Raw genomic sequence first — 20,119 nt, 5'->3', positions numbered from 1 at the left:
CAGAAGAATCATCTTGGTCTTGAAAATGAATAGATGGTTCTGGCTACAGCTACCGAAGAGACTAACCTGAGGTTTGTGTATGAGCTGGGATATTTGAGTACAAATACATGAAATGCAACGACTTTAATAGCTGCTGAGAGCAGAATCTAAAGGAAAAAAAAAAAAAAAAAAAAAAAAAAAAAAAAAGGCAAGTTCCTGGCCAAGTTAGCAAGCAGTGCTGCTGGCAACCCTCACCTGCAGGGTACCTCCGAGAGCAGCACCACGGCCTTTGCGCAGCCCCTGTAGGAAACACCACGGACTCCAGGCAGACAACCGCTCCCTCCCACCACTTTTCGGCGGCCCTCGAGCATCACGCCCGGCCTCTACGTAGCGGGAAGTGCTGACGCCCGTCCTGCGGGATGCCGAGTGGGGCTGGGGCTCTCCGGTCGCTCGGCTCTCGTGCGTTTCACCGGCACAGCCCACGAGGAGCAGGCGGGAGACCCGGCAGCCGCCGAGGGATGAGGCGCTGCCCGCCCTCCGCCGCTTGGTGCCGCCGTCTGACAGCGGGCGCCGCGCTGCCGCGATCCCCCAGCCCGCCGGGGGGCGCTGCCGCCGAGCCGTGCGAAGCCGAGAGGCTGCCGGGAGCCGCCATTTTCTCAACGTGCGCCGCCGGAGCGCTTCCCTCAGCCGGGGTCGGTGAGGAAGGTACGCGGCGCGGTGAGTTGTCAGGCGGCCGCGGCGCACACGGAGCGGTGGGCGGCTCCCCGCGCGGGGTAGGGGTGCTCCTTGCCACCCCCGGCGCTGCTCGGCGTCCACCCGCCCGACGTGCAGAGGGTCGCGGGAGCGGCCGCCGCGCCGGGAGGCGTTGCCACGGGGACGGGCGCGTCTCCTCAGCCCGGAGCGGAGCCGGGCGCTGCCGAGATGCCTCGGGGCTGTGCGCTGCTGAGGGGAGAAATGGCTCTGTGACAACGGCTGAATCACGCAGTCACGGACCGTCTGCTGCGCGGGGCTGTGCTCTCGCTACAGCTGTGCCTCCGCGCACTGGAGCTGTGCTTGAGTTGCCTTGTGGATGCTGTGCTTGAGTTGCCTTGTGGATGCTGTGCTTGAGTTGCCTTGTGGATGCTGTGCTTGAGTTGCCTTGTGGATGCTGTGCTTGAGTTGCCTTGTGGATGCTGTGCTTGAGTTGCCTTGTGGATGCTGTGCTTGAGTTGCCTTGTGGATGCTGTTCCTCCCACAGTGCGCTCATTTCTTTGCTTACACAAAAAGAAAAAACGTTTTGCTGCTGGACACTTATTTGTTGCTCAGTGGTCATTTTGAACTTTGCCTCCTCTATTTTTTCTTCCTTTCTTTCTTCCGCCTCTTGCTTTGAAGAACCTTCTTTCTGTTCTATCAACAAAAATGCAGTTCTGTTCAGGTTTTCTCAAGTGAGGTCCTTGTTTGCTCCAGTCATGTTTTCTTCACTTGCAATTCAGGGCACTTCAGGCAGTTCTCTTTGTCATAATAGCTATGTATTCATGCTAATCTATTTCTCTTTAACATTCAGTGTGGTTCTGTACTACTGCCTACCTGATCCTCCTATCGTACTGCTAGGTTCCATATCCGTGGATGTAAGGGCTGGTTTTGGTCTTGATTGCAGTGCTTTTTAACTGTACTATCAGTAGGCATTTGCTGAAAGCTACATTTGTTCTTGAAGCTACTTTCATATATTTTTTGCAGATCTGCTTTGTCTTGTCATTGCTGTTACCTCGTGCTGTGATTTTAGTACTTCATATAGCTAACTGGAAGGACTTTGTTTCTTAAATGAACAACCAGAAACTCTGAGACCTTATGCTAGGCCAATTTGGGGGGAAAAGCAACCAATCAAAGGAAAATATGCCTTATTATCTAGATAAAATGTCAAATCCTTTCTTAACTAATAGCTTGATGCAGTTAAATTAGATACTTAATTTAACTTAATTACTAACTAAGTTAGTATTTACTCTCTTTGTCTCTTGAAATAACTGCATAAGACAAACTCAATCTAAGAAAGCAAGTTTCTTCAATAAGTCTTTATTAGGATATATATATATTTTTCATTTCTTAAATGCTTCCTTTTGCTGTCTTGTAGTTTTATTTAGGGCCCTTTAGAGAACACACAAGTGCTTCTGTCCTTTGGAAGATGGACACCCACGCCATTGGCCAAGAAGGGCAAGGAAATGAGTTAATGATAGCCTTGTACTTCCTCTGACCTTGTTCCTTGTACCCAGCAGCAGGAGTGAAAGAACTCTGATGTGGGTGTGGTGGTTTGTTGTTTTTTTTTTGTCTGCTGCAAGTGATATGAGACAGACTTCCTTCTGTTATCAGAAGTTAGAAAACGGGTGTTCCTATCAAAGCTTTTGAAATACGAAGGTGGATTTTGCTGCAGGCTTCTGTGTGCCCTTGATAGTGATGGTGCACCTGTTGCTGTACTGCCAGGTTGGGCGAGACAGCCGAAGGGAGCTGAGGAGTTGCAGAATATCCAGTGCATAACTTGATGAAGCACCTCCCTGTGAAGGAAAAGATTTTATTTTTATTTATTTATTTATTTATTTATGCCTAAAGATTGGTGGAAAATAGGTGAAACTAATATCTGCTTTGGTTGATCTGCTGCTGACCTTGGTTGGTACTAATTTCCTAGGGGAAAGCCATTGTAAATACCCTTTGCATTCTTCTTTTCTGTCAGGAGTTAATGAGTGTAGTCTCCTGCAGCTTCTTATTTTTCATAGCAAGAGATCCACGAGGAGCTCTGTTCAAAACACTCTGAACGCAACTATTGGAAGTCAGGCTCTAGAAATAGATTTCTGAACCTAAGGGGAAGAAAATAGCAGTTGTGCAGCAAGGCTGAAGGCACGTGAACATGGAGGAAGGCGTGTTGCACAGCCTGAGTTGGGTTGTCCTTCAGGACTAGGAATGCTAGTATTGTAATGGGTGATGCTTTGTAACAGCTCAGACTATGTCACAGTGTTTTATTTTTTGCCTTTTCTATCCTTGGTTGGTCATCAAGTGGATGCCAGCAATAAGATGTTTGATCCTTCATATGTTGCTGTTGAGTAGGTGAAGAAGGGACAGAAGTTGATTTCATGAGGAGAGATTCTGCACGTCCAGTTTTAGGAAGGTTTCCTTTTTTGGAAATGGAAATTGTAATACTGCGTGCACAACTGAAAATTGTTACCAGAGAACCTGTGTGCTTTCTGTGTTAATTTTGGACTTGATGACTATCCAAAATCTTCTTTACTAGAAGGCAGGTTCTATTTTAAAGCTTGCTTAGTGGAATCTTGTTGGAACTGAGAAGCCGTCCTCTGTGAACAGTGTCACTTATGCAATATAAAACATGAAGTGAAGCTGCGTGTGTCTTGAAGTTTGCTGTCCTTCCCCTTCTGTGTCCTGAACAGTTTCTTATTAAACAGAAAGGCAAGCTGAGTGCTTTCAACAGGTGCAATTTTCATATTTCAACTTCTGGTACTGTGTTAGAATTGGTCCTCAAGTCATCCCAACTTGCTAACAAACTTCAAATTAAAGTACAGGGCATAGGTAATGTAAGAGATTCCAAGCTCACAGCTGTGTGTATGCACACCAATCTGTGTGTGTCATTTCATCATTTCAGCCCAGCAATGAATGACCAGGCATTGATGTTAGTCATTCTGGGCAGTGCCGTGGTGCTGTGCCCATGGGCTGCCGTTTGCACGTTGGAGTGTGAGCAGCCCTGCTGGGCAGAGCTCGTAGCTCCCTGCTCTGCCCTGCTGTGCAGCTTCTTCCTTTATAATCCCAAGGATTCGGCAGTTTTGCTGTGGCATTTATCATTTCACTGCAGCTGAAGTCCAGTCTTGTTATGTCCCCTTGAGGAGAGCTGATCTCTTGTTTCGTCTTCTCCCTCAGTTATAGGCATAAATGTTTTCTAGCTGAGCAGTAAAAGCGTGTGATGCTGCAGGCTGGAGCACGGCTCATACTGGAGGAGGGAGGTGTGCCCAAGGTCACTGCAGGTTTTGCAGGCAGCTTTTATCATTGCCCATTTAGTAAATACATTCCCATTGACTGGCTTTTTTTTTTTTTCTTCCCTAACCCAGGAGAGCAGTAACTCTGTATTCCTGCAGTGATACATTTATAATTGCTGATGGATACTTTTTTCCTGTTTCTAAACTTGGGAATTGACCCCAGTCGCTCCTAATGTTGGGTTTTAGGAGGGTTGGCACTGCACAGCTTGCTTCTTTGCTTATTGAAGTGCTTTGTTGTAGCTCAGGCATGTGTGTCTGTTTTGGTCAGAGCTGTCAGGGTTGGTGCTCTGTGAGGGACTGCTTGTCTAATTCAACTTGGAGGCAACTAATGGTCATCCTATTAACCTTAGCTTTAAAAGAACACAAACCAGTCCCCTGGAGTACTGTAGGCTTGAATGGATGAAAGTGTTTCAATTTGAGTGCTGTGTTAAGTATGGACTCTAAGCTCTTCGCTATCAAAACCAATGGTTCTGCAAGCTCAGCTGCAGTTTTCTTACGCAGATCTTGAAGTAAAATCGAATTCCCACTGATGATACAGAAGTGTAGGAGCTAAAAGTTCTAAAGTTAAAAGCATGAAAACAATATGGAATGGAATTTTGCACCACTTAAATTATACTTCTCAAATATATGTAGAATATAAAAATGAATAATTTGTGAAAAAATACATTTTTGTTTTCCCTTTATGTAATTGTTTTGTGGTGCTACAGAATTAGAAATGTGCAAGAGGCCTTTTGTAAGAGGGAGGCCAGTAAAGTATTTGAGAACATTCAGTTATTGGTAAAGGATATGGAAACAGCATGGGAAAAGCTGATAGGCTGATTTTCCAAAATGTGCAAAACGAAACAAAACAGAAAAAAAAATCCACTTATGTTAATTTTCTTATTTCCATACAGTTCATCTGGAAAGAATACTTACAGAATCTCCTCAAGCTTAAATGGTGCAATTCCAAGGATCTGTAATTAAAAAATGGCAGCTAAATCACAGACAGTTTCCTGTATGGCTACAAGAGCACAGTGCCTCTCTTGAACAATGTTTTGTGATATTTCCATTTATGCTACATATAGGACAGTCATCCCACTAGAACTGCTGGGGAAATTTGACTCTGTCAGGATTGCTTTTTCCTTTTTGTGTGTTTTGTTTTGGGGGGGTTATGTGAAGGTGGGTGCTGTTGGAGTTCTCTGCCTTTGCCTTTAGACTCTCTTTCCGCCTGTTCTCAATATGCTTGAGGTTTGGATTTGGTGGGAAGTTTTTGATTTTTTTTTTTTTTTTTTTTTCCTCCCTTATTTTTAGGTACTGTCATCTGCAGGCAATTCATTTCAGTGGCAGTAACTGTCAGATCTGAACTTCTGCTTTGGATAGGTTTTCTTGTGTCCAAATTGAAAAGGCCAACCTCTCTCTTGCGCTGTATATGAAGCACTTGCAAGGAGCTTCATTCCTTCCTTTTCCCCAGTGGGAAGCTAAGCTAAGTAGGGCTGGTCTGAAAACCCTGTATATCAGCTGATGCACTTAGATAAGATTTGGTGCCAAAGCAGAGCGTGTTGTGTACGTTCCTTCCCTCTTTACTTCAAACAAACCAATCTCTCCAAGCAAAATGGCTAGTTATTTTTCTTAAATCACTACTGATATGTAGATATGAATGTGCTCAAATTTGTAAATACTTTTAAGGCTTCTTTCCTTGTTCATCTTTGTAAGTACAGCTCAGTGAGTAGCTCCTTCTTTGATCGGATTGCAGCTGAGCAGGCACAAAGTGACATATGCACGGTGCGTGGTATGTGCCATCAGCTGGTACGGCGTGTCCTGCTTGATATTTACTTGGTGCACTGCTCTCACATTTCAGAATTGGGTCGACAATAAACACTAACATTGCTCTCATAGCGAGCGTGTCAAGCAGTACAAGGTCTGTGTTGAGTGCATGCTGTGGCCAGGAACGCGAGGCTGTGCCACGGGCCGGCTGGTTTGAGGGTTGCTGCCATGCTTGGCCTTTGGAAAGAGACAAGAATTAAAAATAACTCCTTATAATGTCATCTGTTTTAGGGCTGAGGATGGAAATAATAATGTGTGATAACGTGCTTGAGAGAGAAAAGCAGATCGGTTGTTTTTCCTTTGAAGCATTCCAGCCCGAGGTAATGTGATGGTGTGGTATTTTTGCATAAAATCATAATTTGCACAGAACTTGAATTGGAAATGCCTGATTGGTAAAACTTAGGCATACAGTTCTGCACGTTGAGTAAGGTTCTACTGTGAACTTTGGTCTTTTTTCCCCCCCATCTGAAGCTTAAAAAGTAGACCATCTAAATGGGTACTTCAGCCTGAAAGTGGGAGATGCCTTGTGGCAAGTAACCTTCAGGTACCTAAAAATAGGATGGAACTTGGCTCAGCTTCTGGAAGTCTTTCAGGTTAAAATAGGCTTTGTTTACTCACTTCATATAGAGGGAGATATTTAATAATACATCTCCTGCTTTCTAAGTGAAGACTAAGTTTAATCACAGAAATTTTAATTAAATCTATGTGGAAAGGATTAAGTAAATTCTTTTCTGAGCTCAGGCCCACTGTTGGCATGTATCATGAAGTGTTACATATGTGTGTGAGGTGGCTACATATTATTACTTTATGTTCCTCGGTCATAAACTGAATTTTTTTCTTTTGCTTAAATAAAGTTAAACAATATTTTGGAGTTCTGTTGCTTTGCAAGATACTGCTTTTCGTCGTTATCCCATCTGATATGTAGTCCTAAAATATTACACAACAGAGCTGATGTTTCAGTTTTGCTTTCCATTCTTTCCCTCTCTGCCCAAGTGTTCCCTTCTAAGCTCCTCAGTGTCCTTACAGCACCCAGCTTCCAGCAGACACCCAGAGGATCAGCAGAGGAAGTGGAATTAGGAATACAAACTGATGTACGTAGTAGTTTGTCTGATGCTGTTACTTCTGCAAGGAGAGTCTGTCCCAGTGTGCCACCCACGGGATATTTTGAGTTCTACAGCCTTTATTTTTAAAGGTGAGAAGGTATTTCAGGAGAGGAAGGAAAAAAGGCATGATGAAGCATGATGTGCTTATAAACATTCTGGAAACAAAACTTTCCTTAAAAAAAAGTTACTTTAAAAAAAAAAAAAGATTACTTTTGATGAAAATCTTTAGAACAGAGGGGGCTGGGCAGTGGTTCTGTGAAAGACACCAGAGAAGCAGCAGAGCCTGGGCTGGCACAGGCAGCAGAAGGATGACCTGCAGGGCAGCCCTGGAAAGGGCACTGCAGACTTTGGGGCCCTACTCAGGATACAATATGAGTTCAGGTTGCTTTGACAAAATACAACATTATTTACAACATGAAAAATGATGACTTACTGTAAGCAGTGCATTCATTTATAAAGAAGTTCACCTAGTGCACGTTGGTATTTATTTTTTCTTTACTATGAGAGTGGTGAGGTGCTGGAACAGCTGCCCACAGAGGCTGTGGATGCCCCGTCCATCCCTGGAGGTATTCAAGGCCAGTTGGATGGGGCCCTGGGCAGCCTGGGCTGGTATGAAATGTAGAGGTTGGTGGCCCTGCGTGTGGCAGGGAGTTGGAGATTCATGATCATTGAGGTCCCTTCCAACCCTGGCCATTCTGTGATTCTGTGGTGCTCAAAACCAGCCTTGTGCCCACAGCTGTGCAGTAAGCCTCTGAAGTGTTTTCTCAGCCTGCCTGCTGGCTCCTTCACTTTGTCATTGTGGCCAAGTGTGCCACGATCTTGCAAAGCATCGTAATTTTCCCCTCCCCATTCTGAAATGTAAAAAAAGCTTTTGCTCTTCCTGTAGAGGTTGAATCTAGTATTGTTTAAACAAAGAGAATAATTCAATAATTGTAATATCTGCACTGACCTTGTAGAAAATAAAATCAGCGTTAACACAGCTGTTGAAGGACTGAAGCTCAGAGCCAGTCAGAGCCCTACTGGTTTCTAGGTGTTTTCAGTGTTACACAATTTGAAGTGTCTTCTTTCTTTTTTCTTTTCCTTCAAACTGTCTCAGAGAAATGCTTCTCATTGAGTGAACAGAGCTGTCACAGAGGGCTGGATTTGGGTGTGCACGTGCTTCTGTAGCACTGTGCTGAAACCTTTGATGACAGTAACTGCTGGCAGTGCGGAGTGTGTCTGTCAAGTAGTGCATGGCACATGTATGGAAGGTTTCTCATTTGCTTTATCTATCTTATGGGTATAAAGCACATTCCTAACTGGCACAAGCAGCAGAAGGCTGTGTAGTGGCCACCTGGGTGAGAGAAGCTGCAGTGTGCTGGCTCAAACTCATTGCAGACAGCTGAGGAGCTGCTGTAAACACCAGGGGAAGCCAGGTGCATCAAAGCTTTACTCTCAGGCACCACAGTGTCATTCAGCTGAAGAAGCACAGCACCCTTTCTTGCACTTGGCACCCCGAGGTTGGATGTGCACTCCTGGGGAAAGGGCCCTGTGTGCCAAAATGGTTATGAGTGCTGTTCATTAATGATGTCCTGCCCATAACAAGTTAGGTAGGTGCTTACTTGAAGCATTTTTGTCACAAATGGAGGGAGCAAAACATAATGGTTTTGCAAGAGGAACTACTTAGGGGATATGAAGATTTCCAGTGATAATTGCCAGGGTTGGTTGCTAGTTTTGCTTCTGGACTTTCCTGAATGCTCTCAGTGCTCTGAAATCACTGTTGGCTTAGCAGCTCTAGAGGGAAATGTCCTTTGACCACTGGCTGTGACTTGGCATACCCTGTATTTGTTTGCATGGTACAGCTAAAAAAGGAATCAACCTTCAGTTGGTTGGCTTATTGGAAAGGTTATTGCTAGGAGTTTTGGGGGGATTTTTAAAAGAAATGCAATACTGTTTTATCCAGACCTTGTGTCATTTTTGCTGTGGGGTAAGGAGAGGAGTTTTTCACTCGTGCAGTTCTGTAGATGCAGCTACCAAAGCACTGCTTTTGTGAGGCACTAAAAATGTCAGTGTGTACTCAGAGAGGAACTAAAACTGTACTTTGTTTCCAGGCTGTGCTGTAAGTCCTGTACATGTTTATGGGAAGAAAAATAAGGATAGATGAAAGGTATCTGCTGGATTTGACATTGTTGATTATAAGGCTAAGCGTGCTTTTTCAGGATTAGCATTTGGCTTTGTAGCGTTTCAGTTAAAAGATGGGAAACTTCTGTGCATTTATTTTCTTTTCCTAAGTATTTTGTGCATTTCACATTGTGTAGAGCGAGGGGCCACAGCTCTTGAAGTCAGCATCTGCCTTGGAGCTGAAAAGGCTTGCTGTGTCTCGCTCTGCTCTGCTCAGCAGCTGGGCAGCACTTTGTGAATTGATGGGAGAACCACGGATGTAGGATTTGTCACTTCCTTCTGCTGAAGGTTGTTACAGACAAAAACAGCCAGATGAATCTCGTACCTGAGTCAGTCGCTGCAGTTGCTGGGCCTTTCTGGAGTCCTCTCCAGAGGATAGGGATATCTCTCTGTTGAAGACTAAGCTATTTGGCAGTGTATATTAGGAGATAGCTCTAATTTGTAATGCTTACCTGTACCTCATTTAGTTAGTTAGTTAGTTAGTTATTTTTCTGAGGCCAATTCCATCAATTAGGTCTTTGAGGGGGGAATATACTTTGCAACCTCAGAAAAATACTATTTTCTCTCTCCTCCCTCCCTGCTTGCTGGTCTCATGTATCACTGCTTTGGCATGAGCACATTCAAACAAGCCTCTTTCCTCCCCTCTGCTTTTCCTTCTGTACAATCCTGTCTAAGCAGAGTTGACCAAGAAAGCGCTCCAGCGTTTCTCTCAAAAGGAGTTACTGCAGCCAGTCAAAATTTGACAGATGTTTTATTCCATTAGATTGTATATTTAATTCTATAACTCCATATTCTTGGCTCGGAAGCCTTTTGACAGCTTTTGTTTAATTCTTCCTTAATTTCATTACTCTTTCAGTATTCACTTGCTAAAAAATAAAGTATTCTCTTAAACAGATGAATGTGTAAATCTGTGTAAATCTGTATGCTTTCCAGGCAAGCTCTTATTAGTCATGTTTTGTAATGCATTCCTGTAATGTTTCGTAATCTTCCTGCCATTTCTTATGCTTTATTTTTGTTTTGGTTTGACTCTGGATGGTGAGGTGGGAGGGAACAGGAGATGTTAATTTAATACATAAAATGCAGCCAGTTGAATGTAGCTCATTTCTGTGCTTGGGAGCGTGAGTCCTGAGTCCTTCTGTCTGAAGATAACACAAATATGCTTTGTTTAGGGAACTGAAGGAAGAGCCCTACGAAGAGATGACATGTAATGGCCCAGATAGCGCTGAACCCGGTGCCACTCCAGCCACTGATGGCGACCAGGAGTGGAGCCAGGAACACGACCGACTGGGAACCTTTGTGGAGTTTCCCCCTGATTGTCCGGTTTCAGCATCAGCACTTGCTCGAGCTGGCTTTGTTTATACTGGAGAAGGGGATAAAGTCAAATGCTTCAGTTGCCATGCGACTGTTGAAGGATGGCAGCCTGGGGATTCTGCGGTTGACAGACACAAAAACCTTTCCCCAGATTGCAGATTTCTTTCTGAGTCTGTGTTTTTGGAAAATAACGTACATCCTCTTGTGCAGAGCCACCAGCATAGAACTGAAAATGGCTCCAGCAATTTAGCTCTCTCGCCTGCTCTGGAGGACCTGTCTGATGTGGAGGCAGATTACCTGTTGAGAACCAGGCAGGTTGTGGACATGTCTGATACTCTGTATCCTAAAAACCCCTCTATGTGCAGTGAAGAAGCCAGGCTGAAGTCCTTTCACAACTGGCCCCCCTACGGCCTATTGACTCCAAAGGAATTAGCTAGTGCAGGACTCTACTACACAGGTGTTGGTGATCAAGTTGCGTGTTTTTGTTGTGGTGGGAAACTGAAAAACTGGGAGCCTGGTGATCGAGCTTGGTCTGAGCACAAGAGGCATTTTCCCAAGTGCTTTTTTGTCCTGGGTCGGGACGTTGGAAACGTTTCAACTGAATCTGTTTGTGCTGAGCTTGGGAGAAGCTGTCTGAACAACGAACAGCATCCGAGGAATCCATCCATGGTAGAATATGAGAGGAGGATACAAACGTTTCTAACTTGGGTACACCCTGTTAACAAGGAACATCTTGCTGAGGCAGGCTTCTACAGCACAGGTAAGACAGACCTCCAGATGACAAAGATATTTTACAAATAAATGTGCAAATATGTTTTATTATTATGAAAAATATAAGCATTTTCCTATTCTAATGTAGAATTCTGCCAGATTTTTAGTTGAATTGAAATTCATTCTTCTTTCCTCTACAAACTACTTCTTGCATTTCTCTTGCAAGATTATATCCATCCTACCAGGTATTTTTATTAGCATAATACAAAATTATCATATATATATATATTTAGCAGTAGAGCATCAAAGTGAGTTTTCCTTAGCTGCTAAAACCCTCCTAACACATCTTTCGCAATGGCAATTATTGAAACTAATAGTTTAAAAAACAAAGTGCCATCCTGCAGGAAACCACCTCAGGTCTAAAGAGCAAGTGTGTTGCTGTGAAGCTTCTGAACAAGACAGCACAGGTTATATGCCATTTTAATGTGCTTACATTATCCTGGCATCCAGACATCCAAAAAAAGCAAGTGTCGTTATTACCTACTGTAAGAGCTTTAAAGACAAGGACTCTGCTGGAAGGGATTTTACTCTTAGAAATACAGCATATCATTTGGATGAAGCTCTGATATCTTTGTGCGTTGCTTTTTTCAATCTGGAGAAGGCAAATAATTCCTTCTTGAATGCATGGTGCAGAGAAAGCTCTTTGAAATGCTTTACTGAGAGGTGCTATGTGAAGTTATGCTATTATTAGGTCACAAAGAAAAGGAGATTATCCGGGATAATTTCTTGCTCTCATCCTGGCTTCTCCCTTAGTAGCTCCCAGAAGAGCTTTTTAATCTGATACCATTTGTTTTACTTGTGGCCATAAATAAAACTCATGATATATTCTTACATAAGTGGAACACAGGCAATATTTGTACTCAGTAGAATTGCCATATTAGTTCCATCTTGGATTCCTAACAGTAAATAGTTTAGCTTGGCCAAGAGAGATCTGTACCATGGAGGTGAACTAAACAGGCAGTTTATCTGACCAAATGGCTTTTAAAGTGGCTTCTGCATTTCTGGTGGGCTGGGAAGGAGTTGGTTTTGGTGAAAAAACAAAAGTAGCCCTGCCTCCTCTCATTTCAATCAGCATAAATCTGAGCAATTCCTGTGCAGTGTTTGATGGCAGCAGGCACAGTGCTAGTGCTGAAGAGTGCTATTTATTCAGAAATTGCCAGCAGTTGTGCTGCTGCTGTGTAGAACCCATTAATTTTAGTGGTGAAATGGAGGAGCATAGAACACCCTTTAGAATTAAATTCCTGTTAGTGATTTCCATTCTTGCTTAACTGCTACTTAAATAGAAAGCAGAACTCTGGTCATGAGGACAGATAAAGTTGTGTCAATTACTTTCCAAATAAATTTTTTGTGGTAGTCACTTCATGGCTCGTTTATCAGTGGAATGTGCTGTCTGATAATAGACTCTTGAGCATTTGCTTTTTATCTGTTTAAGTACTTGCTAAATTAGAATTATGAAATATTATATGTGACTTTATTTAATGTGACTGTAAGGCCAATTTTTTTCCTGAATGTTTGTTTCAGATCATATTTATTGTGCTCTTTAAAACAGAGTCTTTCCCAATGACAATTGCTAGTAAGTAATACAAATGCTTGTTTTCTGTGATAATGTTTTAGCTGAGAACTCATTGTCACACCTACTAAAAATTGTCACCTGGCTGTTTCCCAAGGCAATGGCGATCACGTTGTGTGCTTCCACTGCGGTGGAGGATTGCAGGAGTGGAAGGAAAATGAAGACCCGTGGGACCAACACGCCAAGTGGTTTCCTGGGTGAGGTATTCTTTGTTTCTGCACAGCGTAGAACCATAGAATCCTTGGGGTTGGAAGGGACCTTTGAGGCTCATCTAGGCCAACTCCCCTGCAATGAACGGGGACGTGCACGTCTGAGTCGTCTTCCTAGTATCTTGTTTTTATGACAGAGCCTGCCAGGAAGGGCTTTAGAGGGCTGACTGTGACTTTGATGTTGTTGCTATTTATGGCAGTGGAGGTTTTTTGGTTTGCACATCCACATCAGTGTCAGTGTTTCAGAGTCTCACAATATACTACATAGATGATTCCAAAGGTAATGTCTCATTTATTTACAGGGAACCTACAACAGCTGCAAAAAGCACAATTGCACTGTCTGACAGAGCACATTCTCAGCTACAAAACATTCTTTTTCAGCGTAGCCACCACCATTAGGTGTGCATTTTCACCAGCAATGAACAAAGGTCTGTCTGCCACACTTGTGTAAATAAGTAAAATCTGCCCCAGCTACTGCCCAGTAGCTTGGACTGGTTGGAAAACAAAGAAAGAAAACACAAGGCATCTGCATTACCAATGGCTGCTTTTCTGTGATGGCAAACTACTGAAAGATCCAGTGCTTTGACATGGTGTTAGCTATTCGTTATCCACTGCAATTTTTCCCTTCTATAAACCTGTAGCATAAGGCAGCATGGCCAACATCTTTAGCTTTCTGTTTCACCAAAACTGCAACACATAAGTACTGCTGAAGCAATTAAGAACTGTTTGGAAACACTTAGGTGATATTACTGATGTTGAGATTTGGGAAGCAAGCACCCTATATGAAGTAGGGATTGTGTCAAACCTTTATGAAGTTACATTATTAACTCTGTTTGCTGCGTATGTAGTTATATGATAACTAAATGTTTTTGTTTATAGGTGCAAGTTCTTGAGAGAGGAAAAGGGACTAGAATTTATAAATAATGTTCACTTAAGAGATGGATGTATGGATTCAACAGTAAGTTTCTTATTAATAAAATATCATTTTACTAAAGTAGAAAACAATCTTCACAATTTTCATATGAAATCAATCTTCTGATCATCTGCATAACTTTTAGTCTTCCTGCTGTTTCTTTTCTTGGCAGAAAGTAAAAAACATGGAAGCATGTTTTGATTCTGCTATTTGAGCTTCATAGACTGTACAGTTGTCCCTTCTTAGGTAATGAATGCCAGGTTGGGTGCCTTATAGATGTTTTATATTCTGTACTGAAATGCTGATCCTTGTAGGCTGGGAACCAAGCACCATGTACATCTTATAGCAGCAAAAAAATATCAAAGTGAAAGCTTAAAGAAATGTGAATGCCATAACTAAGTATGGAGCCCTTTGCCAATGTTCAGAGCAGGACAAATCTGCTCTAACTATAGTAGTTTTACTCAATAAAATAACTGGGATCAAATAGCTGTTTTGTGCCCTGCAGCTGTACAGGTGTCCTTGTACTCATTCCAGAATTGTAATTTTGTCATCTTTTTATTTATTTTTTAGATAGAAGCTGCTGAAGTTACAGTACTTCCTAAAGGTATATATTAAAAATAACAATCATAATAGAAGCAAATTGTTAATTTCTAAGTTAACTCTATTACATTTTTCAAAAACAGCAGGCAGGTTGTTGGATGATACTCTTCTACTGCTTCGTTCCTTCCAAACAGCTGCACAGTGAATTTTGTTTCTCATGGGATAAGAACTAATGAGATAAGATAACTAATCATCAGTGGATAAATATTGTGGAGAAGATCTGTGAAAATGGCTGCACTGAATTAGTAGTGGTGCAGGACAAACACTGCAGGATACTGAAACGAAATGACTGTTGTTGCTTTTCATGAGTTGGGAAGAGTTAAATTGCAAAATGACAAAGAAGCTGAGAAAGCTCAACTTATGTGCAGGAATGTCTTCTGCTGGAATAAAGTTTCTTATGAATATCTGAAAGGAACAGTAGGCAGACAGCCGTGCTGCAGCATGGCGTGGAATTAAAGCTCTTCCAATAAGAGTGCTTGCACAAGACCTATTTTTAAAACTTTTCAAATATTGCTTGTTTGTGAGAGGAAATTGTTTAAAAATTCTGCTCTTTGCTCAGTAATGTGTGGTAAAGAAGAAATTAGTTGTACATGTGGTGGGAAAGTTGGCCATAGGGCACACTGCTGGAGAACCTATTCAAACAATTACATTGAAAAAGAGAGAGAGGAGGAAGTCCCACAGGCTGAAGAGCAGTTGTGTCTTAATGAGTGCTGTGTGGTACCCTGGAAAGGCTTCAGAAATTCTGAAATGATTGTGCTTGTGTTTCAGTTTCATAAATTCATGTTATGTGTTGGTTTCTATTATCAGATGGATGGGTTTTTTCTGAACTGCATTACAATTAATGTGAAGTTAGCAAATACTTTTGTGTTTATTGTTCCTTGGGATTTCTGACAATTGCAGTCAATGCTCAGTTTTGGAATTTGGGATGTTAATTATGTAGGATGTGATTTAAGGAATTATGTTGAAAAATGTTGAAGTAGTTGATTTGAATAGCAAATTGAGGAGGATTTCCATACGATAAGTGGATGAAGAGACTGGGAAAGCAAGGATTGAAATGCTCTCGAGTTCTCCAGTGCAGTACTTAAAAGTAGCAGAGCTGTGCAAACAGAAATGTAGTTCTTTTTGCTAAATATCTGCAAAGGAGTTTTAAATATAATGAATACTGTCACTTATTCAGTCTCATCTCTGTTAAACTCTGGTGTTTTTTTTCCCTTCTGTTGTTTTAGATGACCTCTTACAGAATCAGTTGGTACAGAATGCCATTCACATGGGTTTCAGTTTGTCTGAGATTAGGAGCATTATGGAAAAGAAGTTGCACATGTCTGGAGAAAGCTATACATCTGTTGAGGACCTGGTAGCAGACTTAATAAGTGCTCAGAAAGAAAATGCAAAGGGAGAACCACCAAAAGAAAGCCCACTTGAGCAAGGTGAACTTAGTAAATTGTAAAACCTGTGTGTGTACTTTCATAATAACTTGTTTGTCTGAGGTACATCCTATCATTATCTATTCATTCTGCCCTCTGACTCAAGTCTTGCTTAACATGAACTTACAGTGTTGAACTTAAACCTCTATATTATTTTGGTGCATCAAAGAAGTTGAACGAGGGGGTGTTAAAATACTTGAGTTTAGTAGAATGTATGCATGTCATGTACCAAATAAATTTAGTATTAATACCACAAAACAGTATAATATTGAGATAATAGTCCAGTGCCCTCTGAGGTTAACTAAAAAGTCAACACTACTGTGACAGCAGCAAGGATAATTGTAGATGTGGGGACTGTGGTGAAATAAACACAGTTGATTGTCAAAGATTCAATGTACAAAAAATTAAATACCTCACTGCTGAAGTTTTTCAAGTGTAAAATTGGTGGCAGTACGAAGAGCACTGAATGGAAGCATTCTCCTTCTTGGCCAATAAGGAAATGTACTTGTGGACAACGTTCCTTTCTAATTATTGGTGTTGCAGTTATGCTGGGGCGTGCAGGCCTTGTTCAGGAAAGCCATTGTGGTATGCTCTGCAGGTTGACCAGAAACAAGTTGTCTGAATCAAGAGCTTATTTGTAGTTTGAAGACAACCATACGGATGAATTCATAGGGAGAGAAAAGCCCATCTGGGTGGCACGACAGGCAGGGATCTCACTGGCCCATTCCTTTAAATAACCTTTTTCATGGATATTATGCAGAGAAAGAATTTGCAATGAAGATGGGCATTATTTTTGTGACTGACTGCAGGGAACTTTCCCCATGCTGTAGAAGGCTTCTGTACTGTGTATTTTCAAATGAGGCTTACTAGAAATTACAGAGCTAATCTACAATGCAAAGCAAATTATTTCTGTATGACAGTTCTTTAAGCTTTTGAAGTGTAGGCATTTTCATAAACAGAAGCAGGGGGGGAAGTGATGGTATCCTCATTCTTTAACCTGAGGAAAAGAAAATCCAAATTACTTAACCAGGATTGATGAACCTTTCCTCCACCTTCTGTGTAGGTTTTGAGAAAGCTGTCAGTGGGAAGTCAGAAAAAAATGGCCCCTGGTTGCAATATGCATATCCTACATTCCACAGATATTTCAAGGTCTTACCAATATGGATAGCTGAATTCCCTGCACTGGTCTGGGAGGTGGGGAAAAAACAACAGTTGAGGATTTCATTTTAGTTTGGTTTCTCATCTTGTGTGGGGTTTTTTGATTTCCTTTTCCTTTTCTTTTCGGTGTAACCTTTAAACAACACGGAAAGAAAATCCTTCCTCTTTCTGTGGAGAGGGAAAAAAATGAGATGAGGCACTATGAAAGCACGCTAACTACCTTCTGTGTCTTTATTTTTCTTAGATCTCAGTATTGAAGAGAAGTTAAGACGCTTGCAGGAAGAAAAGCTCTGTAAAATCTGTATGGCTAAAGACATATCAGTAGTCCTCATTCCCTGTGGTCACCTGGTTGCGTGTAAGGAATGTGCTGAAGCAGTTAATAAATGTCCTCTGTGTTGTACAAATATTATCAAGAGACAGAAGATTTTTATGTATTAATGAAAGGCACAGTACTGCGGATGTAAGTGCTCCTGCTTTGTTTCTTTAAACGTGTGATGTGACAACAGAAGGCTGGGTGTTCACCAGTCTAGCACACACTTATGGTGCATCTCACTTTGGAGATCATGTAAACACTAAAGCTTTAATCAACACCCTGAAAAATGAGTTGACTGTCAGAAGCTGCTAGATTTTGGTTGAGAGCACTCGTATCCTACTGCCTCCTTAGTGCTCTCCTCACTTTTTGTGCTTTTACTTTTTTCCCCCACCAATAAGTTTGAGAAATCAGACAGCATATAAATAGCAGAACAAAATCTACTATTTATAGACTGTGTTTCTACTAATTTGCTCAGCTCATTTATCAGAAATAGACCTGCTTAATTTTCTCTTCTAGTGGGACCAAGGGTAAACAGCCTCATCAGAGGAAAGAAATGCTTTAGGGTAATTTTTGTGTTGTTATTTTGAATATTTAGATATCCGAATGGATTTTATGGGGTTAAAATCCTTTCTGATTCATTGGATGCTACGTTAAGGACTTCATTTTGTGCATCGTATCCCCTACTAATCTGGTGTTTCTAGTTTGAAAAACATCAGCTAAAGTATCTTTTTGTTTTATTCTCGTCATTCGCCTATCTTAAGAGTAAAATCACATCAGTAGGAGCAGCTTTGCTATAGGTTCTGTCTTCGAGCTACAATTGTCTGTGTGATATTCTGTAGGTCACTAATTAGATGCCTTTACTGCCACTGAAGGATGTCTGTCTGTTTGTCATTCTTGTTTACACTTGTAAGCCTCTGTAAGCGGTCTCAAATAATAATTAACAGGCTAAGCAAACATGAGCAACGCAGGAACTAGCTCTGAATGGTGTTGGTTTTCTTCTCTTTTCTTCTTAGATGGACAGGTTAGCAACACCCTTGGAATTAATGGACCCTTATAAAGCTGCTCTAAGCTTTAAAAATACCATAACTGCCTGTGGATATCTGTGACTGACGAAAGGTGGAAATTGTAACTGATGTTAATCATGATGTTAATCAGAACACACAGTCTTAACTTCATTTCATGTGCCACCTACAGACATAAAATGCAGACAATCTTAGGATCTAATCACCTGGCCGTATTTAAGTTTTTTCTGCTGTCAAACTACACGCATTCAAATATTCTTAAAATTTTTCTTAATTGAGTTTTTCCACATCACATCTGGTACTGAAAGGCAAGTATGTAACATCTGGTAGCTTCACTTCATAGACCTGGTTTGGCAAAGCCTAAGCAATGCAGAGCTTTATTTTTCACTGTGGAGAGACTCTGTCTAGCTGAAGTTTGTGCAAACAGAGTTGTTTAAGAAATCAGGCCCTCTATAAAACTCATGCATGCTCATTTCTGAAATTCTGACTGCTATTCGTATGTGTCTCAGCTCAGGTTCCAGCATCCCAAAAACACCATACGATTGAAAATGTTAGCTCTGTAGCTTTGGTTTTGATGTGATTCAGAGAATGTGCAAACCTGCTGCTGAAATTTTAGACTGTTACTGCTACTTTGCCAGTTCTTCTGTTGTGATCAACAGCTCCTGTGTCCCCGCTCACTGTTTCTGTTGTTGCTGTATAAATAGGCCTCAGAAACTGGTTTTAGCCTTCTGCTTTTCTCAATGCGTCCCTCTTGTATACAGATGTCATTCCTTACAAGTGAACTCGACAGAAATGAAGGATGTTCTGCATACCTCGTGCCCTCCATTATGACAGGAGCTATCTTATCTTAAATCTTCCCCCCTGCCCATGAGACATTCAGTGTGTGTTTGCCTCACGTTTCTAACATTTAGCATCATCCTCACTTATTTTTTCTGCTCGTGTTGTAAGTATAGCTGGTTTACAGTAACACTAATTATGTGACTTCCTATTTATGTGGGCATACTAATTTGTTTCTGTTCATACAGAAATTTTATCTTGGGTCCTACACACTGAGTAATATATTTGATTAATGATACTTTATAAAGAATATATAGTTTTTCACACGATGAAGATTTTAAATGCAATATACAGAAATGTAACGCCTCTATTTTTGGTTAGATATTTGCTATGATTATATGAGATTTCACAGAACTGACATGTTGCTCCAGTGCAATTTTGTGTATATTTAAATAAAGTGCAATCCAGTTGTTCCCAGAGCAGTGTGTTTGATTCTTACATGCAAAAGAAATTCCAGAAGGTTGAATTCTCTTGCTTTTTTCTTTTGTAACTCAACTGTTCCTAATTTAACACAAGTGTTAGTAAGGATGGGAAGTATGTTTTAGGTTGAAAGGAAATAATATTTGATTTGTATGTGTTAAAATCCGATGCATTTTTGTTTTTAGTACTCATTTAGGTACTTTTTGTAATAAATTGGAATTTGGTTCCCAGGAATTGAGTAGAAACTTCATAAAGAACTCAGCACTAGGATTTACATTCCTCTTCTGGGAAAAAATAAATACATCATTCTGGTGAGAAAGGTTTTGGTTTTGGTTCCCCCCCCCCTCCCCCCCTTTTTGAAGAGTTTGGTGTTTGAGAACTCATGCATGCAGGGCCTTTCCAGGATTGATGCAGGTTGGCAGTTCTGGCAGCCTTTCTCCAGCTCCCGTTTTCACTTACAGGCAGGGCCTGTGTTAACTCTCAAGGGAAACTGAAGTGGGGGTGTTGGCCACTGGT

General features: G+C 41.5%; 1 protein-coding gene across 9 annotated transcripts; it reads left to right on the top strand.

Moving 5' to 3' along the window:
• Positions 1–573: 573 nt before the first annotated feature.
• On the top strand, positions 574–19,602 carry LOC125699651 (X-linked inhibitor of apoptosis). 9 transcript variants are annotated; one of them, XM_048959409.1, is made up of 9 exons: positions 608–684; positions 6,024–6,112; positions 6,819–6,984; positions 10,225–11,126; positions 12,805–12,904; positions 13,796–13,874; positions 14,400–14,433; positions 15,656–15,856; positions 17,256–19,602. In XM_048959409.1, the coding sequence occupies exons 4-9, from the start codon at positions 10,253–10,255 to the stop codon at positions 17,447–17,449; spliced, it is 1,482 nt and encodes a 493-aa protein (XP_048815366.1). In that variant the 5' UTR covers positions 608–684; positions 6,024–6,112; positions 6,819–6,984; positions 10,225–10,252; the 3' UTR covers positions 17,450–19,602. The 9 variants fall into 9 exon arrangements, with proteins under 9 accessions (XP_048815365.1, XP_048815366.1, XP_048815367.1 ...); XM_048959410.1 differs by having other exon boundaries at positions 6,786–6,984; XM_048959405.1 differs by having other exon boundaries at positions 622–696.
• The last annotated feature ends 517 nt before the right edge of the window (positions 19,603–20,119 follow it).

The sequence above is a fragment of the Lagopus muta genome, chromosome 13, assembly GCF_023343835.1.
Source record: "Lagopus muta isolate bLagMut1 chromosome 13, bLagMut1 primary, whole genome shotgun sequence".
NCBI lineage: Eukaryota > Metazoa > Chordata > Aves > Galliformes > Phasianidae > Lagopus > Lagopus muta.
This window is presented reverse-complemented; position numbering and strand designations above follow the sequence as displayed.

Coding starts and splice junctions, on each gene's coding strand:
- LOC125699651 (XM_048959408.1), top strand. CDS start 10,253: ATGACATGTAATGGCCCAGATAGCGCTGAACCCGGTGCCACTCCAGCC. Junction 11,127..12,804: donor GGCAGGCTTCTACAGCACAG/GTAAGACAGACC, acceptor CTGTTTCCCAAG/GCAATGGCGATCACGTTGTG. Junction 14,434..15,655: donor AGTTACAGTACTTCCTAAAG/GTATATATTAAA, acceptor CTGTTGTTTTAG/ATGACCTCTTACAGAATCAG.